This window comes from Phaenicophaeus curvirostris, chromosome 18 (genome assembly GCF_032191515.1).
Source record: "Phaenicophaeus curvirostris isolate KB17595 chromosome 18, BPBGC_Pcur_1.0, whole genome shotgun sequence".
Lineage (NCBI taxonomy): Eukaryota > Metazoa > Chordata > Aves > Cuculiformes > Cuculidae > Phaenicophaeus > Phaenicophaeus curvirostris.
Window position 1 is genome coordinate 9877701 of NC_091409.1, and position 9990 is coordinate 9887690.

General features: G+C 47.2%; 1 protein-coding gene across 3 annotated transcripts in view; it reads left to right on the plus strand.

The window, feature by feature from the left end:
• The window catches only part of HNF4A (hepatocyte nuclear factor 4 alpha), a 34636-nt gene extending 24646 nt beyond the window's left edge, over positions 1–9990 (plus strand). For all 3 annotated transcript variants that reach the window (XM_069872067.1, XM_069872064.1, XM_069872065.1), the window contains exons 4-10: positions 750–856; positions 3287–3446; positions 6719–6802; positions 7319–7474; positions 7732–7968; positions 8608–8730; positions 9363–9990. In XM_069872067.1, the coding sequence (XP_069728168.1) occupies positions 750–856; positions 3287–3446; positions 6719–6802; positions 7319–7474; positions 7732–7968; positions 8608–8730; positions 9363–9505 (1010 nt within the window). In that variant the 3' untranslated portion in view covers positions 9506–9990. The remainder of the gene's footprint in view (positions 1–749; positions 857–3286; positions 3447–6718; positions 6803–7318; positions 7475–7731; positions 7969–8607; positions 8731–9362) is intronic.

The window sequence follows — 9990 nt, forward strand, 5'->3', positions numbered from 1 at the left end:
TGGCTTTGACTGGCATGGCCATGGTGGGTTACGGCCAGCCCACAGCCTTGTGGTAGATAGAGAGGCAAATCCTCTCCCTCAGCATTACTGCTTCTGTTCTAGCTGCTGCTACCTCTAGACTCTAGGCTCAGGTCCTCCTCAAGACTAGACTAAAAAACAAGGTATGTTGGGGTCAATCCTGTCCTGGAACTCTCTTTACAATAAGGTATGAGAGAGTTCTGTTGTTCTGGATAGATAAGTAGGACCTGTTCTGCACTTCCTTCCTTATTGTAGCTTAGATGGAAGTTTTCCAACTGCACCTACACAATGCAAGAATTTCCCAAATGGAGCTCACAGAGGTGATGTGGACAGGCAAAGAAGCCATGTAGATACTCAACTCCTCCATTTCATACTTAAGCTTTGGCCTGCATGCATAAGTACAGCCACTGTTTCAGGCCCCATATCTTGAAATCAAAAACTTTTAAGGGAAACTTTCCCATTGAACTCTACAGGTTTTGAACCAGGTGTCTGGGTTCTGAAATGACCCTATCCCCGAAAAGCTTAATAAAGCGAATGTGAGAACAGAACCACCAGATGTAGTCAGCTCTTACAGGTATCCCATCACAAACCACGCACAGCTGCACCTCCACCCACCAGGCAGGGAAACTGGGAAACTGCAGCTAAGGAAGGAGAACACCAAAAGTGTGTGCTAATTTTCAGTGTGCGTTGCCATAAATGACTTGCAGCTCAGTCAAAATATTCTTTTGCAGCTGTACAAAATGAACGGGATCGAATCAGCACCCGGAGATCAAGTTATGAAGACAGCAGCTTGCCCTCCATCAATGTCTTACTGCACGCAGAAGTCCTGGCACAACAGGTACCATTTCTTTCTACTTTGGCAAACACAAAAGCACCAGACACTGTCTGGCTAGTAGAGCCAGTTCAGGACTTAATAACCGAGTCTTTAAATTACTGCCTCTTTTCTAAGTAACCTATCTGCCAACTCAACACCGGTTTTTCAAAGGCATTTGTTACCTGAAACCATCCCTTTAACACCCCTTGGGCCAGAACTCAGTTGTAACAATCTGTTCTGCTTTGATGGGACACATGAAGGCTGGAGAGCCTGCTGGAGAAAATAGGGTAGAATCATTGATATCCAAGGACCTGTGGCTGCCTAAGCAAGCCGAGGGTCTGGCCTCGCATGAGCAGCCTCCCTTCCCCATGGGCTACTAAGAAGTTTGGAGTCTGGCTACTTGCACTGTTTTACAAGGAATTGGTTTCAAGCTTGTTTCATGCAGATATTCTTTCCAGTGTTTGCTTGAAATTTCCCATTTCCACAAGTACACCGCCAAGATTTATTGCCTAGAGAGTTTGCCTGAAAGGATGACTCCAATTTAAGAATCTAGACATTGCAAATTGTGTACATCAGATCAGCACGGTCTGGGAAGACACAGGATGGGATGGGAGCACACAGGCTGTGGGTTTGTCTGTGGGAACAAGTGATGAGGATGGGGCGAGAGCTGCCACTCTTCGTGGGAGCCAGGGAAAGCAGCACTCCTCGTTCCCAGGGAAAATGAAGAGGGATTCAAGTTGACAGTCTACATTCTTGCTTCAAGGCCACAGTACCCTGACAGTGCAGCACAGGACACGCCATGCTCTGGGCTCCATGCTAGGGCTTAGGCTGTAAGGTCCACTCGCCCCAAGAGGAGATATGCCAGAAGGTCTATGGGCCAAGCTTGTACACCAGAAGCGTATCCAATCTCATCCCACATCTCACCTTGTCCTACGCGGGCCCTAATGTATTTATATACGCTATAAAAATAATCTGCTCCCAGAATTGTGAAATAATGGGGTCTCCAAATCACCAGATCTACAAGTGAAGGACATTTCCGCGACTGCAGTGGCATCACATGTAAGTCTTAAGCAGGGTCTGCTGATAAAAACTACAGCCATCAACAAAGTCAGGGGAGCTCCTGCTCTCCCACAGAGCACAGAGAGACTCATTAAACAAGGCAGGCTCCAACACAGTAATTGGTAACTTTTATGTGCCTAGCTAATTAGAATGAGATAGTGCTGAGGAGCTGCTTTCTCCAAGATCTCGGGTCACTCACTCAGAGGTCTTTATTTATTTGCTAAGCCTTCCGGGCTCTCTGATTAAGGTAATACATGGTGAGATTTTTACAATCTTATTTATTCAATAATAGCTCAAGAGCTGGAAAGCTTCCAGGTAACGCAATCTGAAAAAAAAAAAAAAAAAAAGCAAAAAAGCAGGTGGCATTTGAACTCCATTTCCTTGGGGAGATTGGCAAGGTCCAAGCTGAAAGTACTGGCAGGAACAGGAGAGGAAGAGCTGATGTAGAAGAGCAGAGAGGGCAGGCGGAGGGCAGTGACAGGGTTAATTGCTTACGGGAGCATGAGGATAAAGTAGTGACTAAGGGCAAATTTTTAGAAGAGCAGCTATGCATGAGAACTGGGCAGGAGATTGGGTGCATAGTTTGGGGCAGATGTCCTTTCCAGCTCTGGGTGACGATACTTACAGAGTTGTCAGGCTCGTCCTTTGCAAATAAAGTGGCCCAATTTGCCTTTGCAGTCACAAATGTCTCACCATGCAAAACCCAGGGCCTGTGCTGCAGGCACGTCTGCACACGCACAGTTTTGACAAAAGGGCCTAAAAGCTGTGGGAAGGTGGGAGATTGTCGTGTCTGAAGTCCATTTTTAGCATTTCAAGGTGAATAATATCAAATATTAATGACCTGGTTCTCACAGACAGCAATATCAGACCTGGAAAGCTACCTTCAGCAGGGACTTCTTGTGCTTCTGCTGACTTGTACAGGAGCCTGGAGCTCTGGCTCTGGAGCAGGGTGGAAGGAGGAGCAGTTCTCTGCCCCTTGGTGGGTCCAAGCAGCTTGTGCAGCAGCACTGAGTGCACATGTCCTTGCTGCTGGTGGGTCTGACTGCTACACAAGACTCTCTGTCCCCTCCTGGATCTTGGCTGAGCACGTTTGTTCAGTGGGAGGAAGATCTTAGGTTTAGAAGCATTTCTTCTGGGCTCTCCAGTCCATTCAAGGCATCACAGTCTACCAAGATGATCCACAACCTCAGCTCTGAAGCATTTCGTGTTTACAGATGCCCAAGTTGATCTCAATTTAAATGAGTTGTTTTGGACCACGTATTCTGGGGCTGGGTATGCAACAGTAAAAAGTAATCATGGATGATGGAATCTGCATCAGCACAACCTGTAGCCTGTGGATTTTCCTGTCTGTGTTTTGTCTGTGACACTGAAAGATGAAGGCTTTTTTTCTTCCAGATATCATCCTCAGTTCCTGTGATCAATGCAGATATCCGAGGGAAGAAGATCGCCAACATCTCCGACGTGTGTGAGTCCATGAAGCAGCAGCTGCTGGTTCTGGTGGAGTGGGCCAAGTACATCCCTGCCTTCTGTGAGCTGCCCCTGGATGACCAGGCAAGTCCTCCCACCCACCCCACCTTGCTCTGCCCTGGCGAAGGTGATGAGGAGCCGAGGGAGAGCCAGGCAGCTGAGACCTTCAAAGAAAACATGCATTGTTCGCTCTGCTATCCTGCCTGCTGCAGCTGATTGGGAACGGCATCCATACAATGCCAGCACAGGCCATTTGCATGTGCAGCTAATCAGTCGATGAGCACAGGCGTGATAACTGAGCTCAAATTAGATACATAATCAGGTGTGCATATTGCATGAGTCTATCAGTCAATTATTTATTAATTGTAGTTTGTTCAGCACTTTGAAACCTGAAGTGCTGTACAAATACTTAGGGTAATCAGACTTAGTGCAACAGATTTCTAGCCTAAGGTCTGCTTAAGACTTAAAACCAAATCTGCCTGTCTATCTTTCTTTCTGTTTCTTGCCCAGGAATACTTTTGTATCCATTCTCCTGGTGTGGAATTAATGAAACTAAACACTAGTTTGCTCCCAAAGCAATAAGAAAATCTCTCTTCAGAGTTAAATGCCCCAGAAATATATTTTTATTTAACACAACTTACTAAAATGGCATTTGCTGGTTCCATAACCAGGTTTGAAATCCTCTATAAAACTACACTGCAAGATCTCAGGCAGCCTCAAAGAGATACAAGGAGACGTCCCCTGTGTAAGTTTAAATCTCGGAGGCTTCAGAGGGAAGGGTTAGCACAGTGGCCAGCACAGATCCAGCCACAGGCAGGAGGGTATTTCCAATCTGACCAGCGTAGAGTCACAAAACCAGCATGTGTTCTCTTCAGCTAGGATCAGTCTCCAGCCTTATTGACCTACAGCTAATTTTTGTATCATGAAGAAAAAAGATATGCAGAAAGTGAAAGTAATCAGCTGATGAACCTCTGCCTAAATCCAAAATCTGAGCTTTTCAGTAGACACCCAGGAGCGCAGAGCTGTGGGAAATTCAGTGCTCTTAACACAGGAGCATATTTCCCTTTTTTGATTGTGTGCATTGCTAATTTATTTAGAATGGTAAGAAATCTGTTAAACTACTAGGGCAAATACATCCCAAATGATGAGAACTAAAATGGACTCCAAAGGCAAATGACATTTACACAGCAAACAGGCTGCAGCACAGCAGAGCCTGGGGCAGCTCTGCATAACCTATTGCATCCTTGTGCTGTTGGGAACAAAGGCAGAAAACCTGATTCATAACTCTGCACACTACAGACATTCCTACCTGAGCTCATTTTACAATTGTGGAACTGCAAAATTTCTCAAAGAAGAAAACAGAGCCTAAAAAATGACTCTCTCTGAACCCTGCATTCCCAAAGGGAAACGGCTGCTCTCAGCATGCTTCACAGGCTCATCTTGACTGAAACAGGTCTCCTGCTATGAGCAGCCATCCCCAATCATGAGTAGTTCCCAACCTGTCCCAAAGAGCTTGAGAGGAAAGACTGTGCACACTAAAACTAAGTGATTAAAGACATCTATGCTTTTGAAGGATGGCGTGAGAACAGAGGCAGCAGATATTCATAGGAGTGCAGGAGGAAGGACAGAAAAGCAAGGGAGCAGGAGTGAACAAAACTGCACGCAATCCAGCTCCTCAAGGGGCATGAGAGCCAGTCAAGACATGTCCAGAGGGAACATTTAATGTTGGGAAATGCTGTTACATTGCCATTAAAATGTTGCCTGAGAATGAATCATCTCTGCCAACATTTTTATAGGAAAAGTCATACCCAACCCTTCATTATTTCTCTGCATCAAAATGTCAAAGTACTGGGTTTAGTGGGGCAAAGCCATTTCATTTTAAAGTTAAAAGTTCTACTTTGTTGTGTTTCAACTCAGAATCACAGAATCACAGAATAACCAGGTTGGAAGAGACCCACCGGATCATTGAGTCCAATCATTCCTATCAAAAAACTCTTATATTTATCCTGCTTCACAATGGAATGATGTACCTGTGGTTGATCACTGCAAGAACAAATATCAAATGAGATGGTTTTGTCTTGTTGAAGTAATCTATTTTAACAAGCCAATTTTATGGAAACAGAATCGATGGTTCCAAACAGAGGTTTCTTGAATTTGCATTAGCCAGGAAATTTCTGTGTGAGTGCTTCGCCTCCCCTAGGGACTTACAGATTTTCTGTCCTTCTCAAAGTTTTGTCAGATAGAAAAGCTCAGTTTTGTGGAGCTCTGCTAATTCCAAGCAGCTCTGCTAACACATCCACCCATGTTTGGATAGCGATAGAGAGAGGCTAGATTTGGGCATATAGATAAAGGTTCCCCAGCATCATGTGTGTAGTCTTTATGCAAGGACCTCCACTTTGTTTTGTATAACTCTTTCACTCTCTGCAAAAAAAGTCCCCCTCTCAGACATGAGCAATGTTTCTAGCCAGAACTCTCTTCTATGGGTAACGTTCTCCTGGCATTTCTGGTAGGGTAGCATGACTTGGCTGTGACCAATGCTGGGGTATAACACACTGGAAAAGGGGACCATTGCCATTGGGACACACTTTTCAGAACCTCTCCATTAATGTTTAATGATTGTTTTCTCCAGCAGAGGCTCCTGGCTGGACATTAAGAAGCCTCTGTGTCAGGCTGTCCAATTGTTAACTTCTGTTTCTGCCTAAATCTCTGAAATTTTTAACTGAAGGAGGGCAAAAGATTCAGAACATTCTCAAGAGCCACTGGAGGGTGTAAAATGAAACATTTCAATCATTAACGTCAGGGCAGAAAAACATCCCTTTTTTCTTCCCTGGCCCAAATGGCCATTGCTGCAGAGGGAAGGGAAGGCCAGAGTGTGACCCCACCAGCTGCACACACGTGGGTCCCCATGAGCTTGACTTCAGTGGGAGATGGATATGGCCCACGTGGATGGCAACTGTCCACAGCAGTGGATCGCACTTTTCCTCACTTCCAGGCTGGAGCATGGTCCCTGGTTCGGCACTTGGTAGGAGTTGCCTTGCCTGCAAACAGCCCACTGTGAGTATGTCCCACTGCCTGTGTGAGGTCCTGGGACAGTCTAGCATAGTCTTGCTCATGACATGTGCCATGAATACGGCACGTTTCAGGTGCTGTCTATTGGTTCTGTTGGATTTATAGCTGTTTACACACAGGAGTAAAGCATTTTTTGACCTCTTTCTCTGACCAGGACTGGAGAGGGGCTCTTGCTCCCCATCCCTGCGTGCAGTACAGGAATGCTGGGCTTTCTGTCTTGCTTATGTGAAACCACAGCCTTTTCTCTGTCTCTGCATCACCCAAATAACTTTTCCCTGCCCTTGCAGGTAGCACTGCTGCGAGCACATGCAGGAGAACATCTGTTACTGGGAGCTGCCAAGAGGTCCATGGTGTTCAAGGATGTCCTGCTGCTAGGTAAATAGTGCATTTCTGCTCCTGGTCTGTCTGCATCTGCAAAGCTTTGCTGGCGGGGTGAAGGAAAGGGTGGTTCAGTGTTTGCAGCAACGTTTTTGCAGGGTGGTGGCTTGAGCTTTTCTGTATTTCAGTGAGCCTACCAGAACCTTTGGGTGCAGCTAGGCCTGGCTGACATTCATATTAAAGCCACGACATGTGGGAAAGTTAGGGGACAATGAACATTCACACTGTTACCCCAGGTTTGTGTAAACAGGCTGTGGTGGGACTGAGAAAAAGGCTCTCACTTCTTGGCCAGCTTCTCCTTGCTTGAGTGGCTCCTGAGTGAGGAGAGGGTGCTCTGGCAACACGGATCAGCATTTTTGGCAGGCTAAGCCAGGGAAGGGGCAGAAGGAAGAACTTAAGTTCTCCACACACAAAATTACCTCAGCATTAGTTACCTGGGTTTTGAACTCCTTGCCACCCTTGATGAGTTTTGAGCAATGACAAGGCTATGATCTCTGTGCTGCTTGTCCAAAGGAAATGACCACATCATCCCACGGAACTGCCCTGAACTAGTGGAGGTGAACCGTGTGGCCATCCGCATCCTGGATGAGCTGGTCCTCCCCTTCCAGGAGCTGCAGATAGATGACAATGAATATGCCTGCTTGAAAGCCATCATCTTCTTCGACCCAGGTATGCTCCAGCTTGGTGAGGGTTATGCCAACTTACACTGGCCCTGAGTTGTGGAAATGACACCTGGTCTCCTCTCTGAGCCAAACTGTTCTTAGAGGGAGGGGAGAAGTCAGCCTAAGAAGGAAAAAAAAGCATCCATCACAGATGACAGAGAATCAGAAGCTGTTCAACTCATCCTGTGCCCAGACTTAATGCTGTTATGGAAGGGCAGCTCCCAGGGAAGCAGTCTGGATAGTTTACCCTGTGGGTTGTTTCAGATGCCAAAGGACTGAGCGACCCCTCTAAGATCAAACGGCTGCGGTACCAGGTGCAGGTCAGCCTGGAGGACTACATCAACGACCGGCAATATGACTCACGGGGCCGCTTCGGGGAGCTGCTGCTGCTGCTGCCAGTGCTGCAGAGCATCACTTGGCAGATGATAGAGCAGATCCAGTTTGTCAAGCTCTTCGGCATGGCTAAGATTGACAACCTACTTCAGGAGATGCTGTTGGGAGGTGAGTATTTGAGGGTCCTACGAGAGGCCTCCTAGCACTCCCTGATCACTGTTCCCTTGAGAACCTCCATAGCCATTATTTCCTACCTGAAAAGGGTGGAGAACTGTGTGCAGGTCACCCCTTGACTCATACAAAATCATCTCCCGCTGTCATTGGCAGTGGTAACAAGGGAACCTCCATTTCTGCTCACCTGAAGAGATGCATTTAGCATCCCCAGCCCTCTGTATGTACACAAGCTTTGTTGTGCAACCCCCAGACTCCTACCAGCCAGCCATTTCACTAAGCCTCCTCTGTGTCAGAAGGGAGTCATCACAACAAAAGAGCCTGAAAGCTCAGGTTGAAAGAGCAACCCAGATTTTCTAGTGGGAGTATCCAAAGGGACAAAACAAAATGGAAAGTGGCCAGTGTACTATTCCTCACATGGAGGAGATGAATATGATCCTGTGTAAGAGGAAATGCAGGCAGCAGGCAGGGGTTAGTGAGTCCAAGGAATTAATGGAGGAAAATGGGAAAGTGTGCTGCAATCACATACGCACAAGTTGATTATGTATAAAGCCTTGGACAGTTTTTAAACAGTGAGTCTGCCCAACAGAACTGTCTCCTTCTGCCACCATGGTAACTAATGTCATACATTTTTAGGCTCATCAAGTGAAACGCCACATGCTCATCACCCCCTCCACCCTCATCTGATCCAAGAGAACCTGGGAACAAACGTCATTGTGGCCAACACAATGCCTCCTCAGATGCACAATGGGCAGATTTGTGAGTATTCCCAGGAGAAACCAAGAGCTTTCCAGCTTGCTTGTGGAGGTAGTTTCTACCTCACAAGGAAATTTCCATGCAAGACAGCATCTCTGATAATGCATGTGTGAGAAATTCCTATGCAGAAAGCAGGGAAAGACAAACAGAGACCTGGGTTAGATTAGATTAGCCTAGACTAACTGATTCAATAAGATGTTCCCTGACAGACTGTAACTATTACACAGCCCTTGAGGGATGAATGATCCCATCCGGTGCCTACTGATACCAGTGGAAAGGCTCCCCTTTCCTTAAATGGTTCAGACACGTCTCACTTTGCCCTCTGCAAAACCACAGGAGAATCTGGTCCATCGCACAGGGCCACCACTTGGGAATTTGGGCTGAGATGACCTCAGGTGACCAAAAAAGTGGCCAGCAGCTGCCCTCATTCAATGTTCATTACTGTGATTCTTCCAGGGCATGTAACGATGCCTGTGTGTCTGAGCAGCCTTGCAGCAAACAGACAGCCATTAGGAGCTATGGTTTCGCTAGAGAGGCTCTGCCTCGCTTACACCTGAACTTGGCAAAACTGAGGACAGATGCCAGTACTGTCAGGTCCATGAGGCCCTCTTCTAATTTTGCTTCTCTTTCTGTAGCGACTCCAGAAACTCCACAGCCATCTCCACCTGCAGGCTCAGGACCAGAGCAATACAAGCTGCTGCCCGGAGCCATTGCAACCGTGGCAAAACAGCCCACCTCCATCCCACAACCTGCCATCACAAAACAGGAGGTCATCTAGCAATCTGCACACCAGTTGGCCTCATTTAGAAGACCGTGTGGGACAAAAGCCTGAACTGGCTCTGTCACTGTGAAGAGTGAAGCCACCCAGAGGTCACTGGCCACAAACACACAGACTTGTTTATTGGACTAGTCCACCACCACCAAAAGCTGTCTTCCTGCAGCTATGGACATCACGTGTCTTGAGCAGCCCTGAGTCCCAGAACTAAGGTTGGAGCCTTCCTGAAACTCTCCATCCTTGAAAGAAGGGCCAGATTTTTGCCTCCCTCTGTGGGGAGGCTGTGTGACCGGCTGGGGACAGTGCACCTGGCCGTTCCCCCATTGCCACCTCTAAGTGCTGGTTCAGCACACGCCTGACCCTGCCAAGAAGAAATTCTCCGTGCTGTGTGAACGGAGGGCTTCCCTCCTGCAGCCACGCCAGCTCCCCAGAGAGGCCTCTGTCCAATCAAACTTGATGGAGATGGCAGCTCCCCCAGGACCATCACA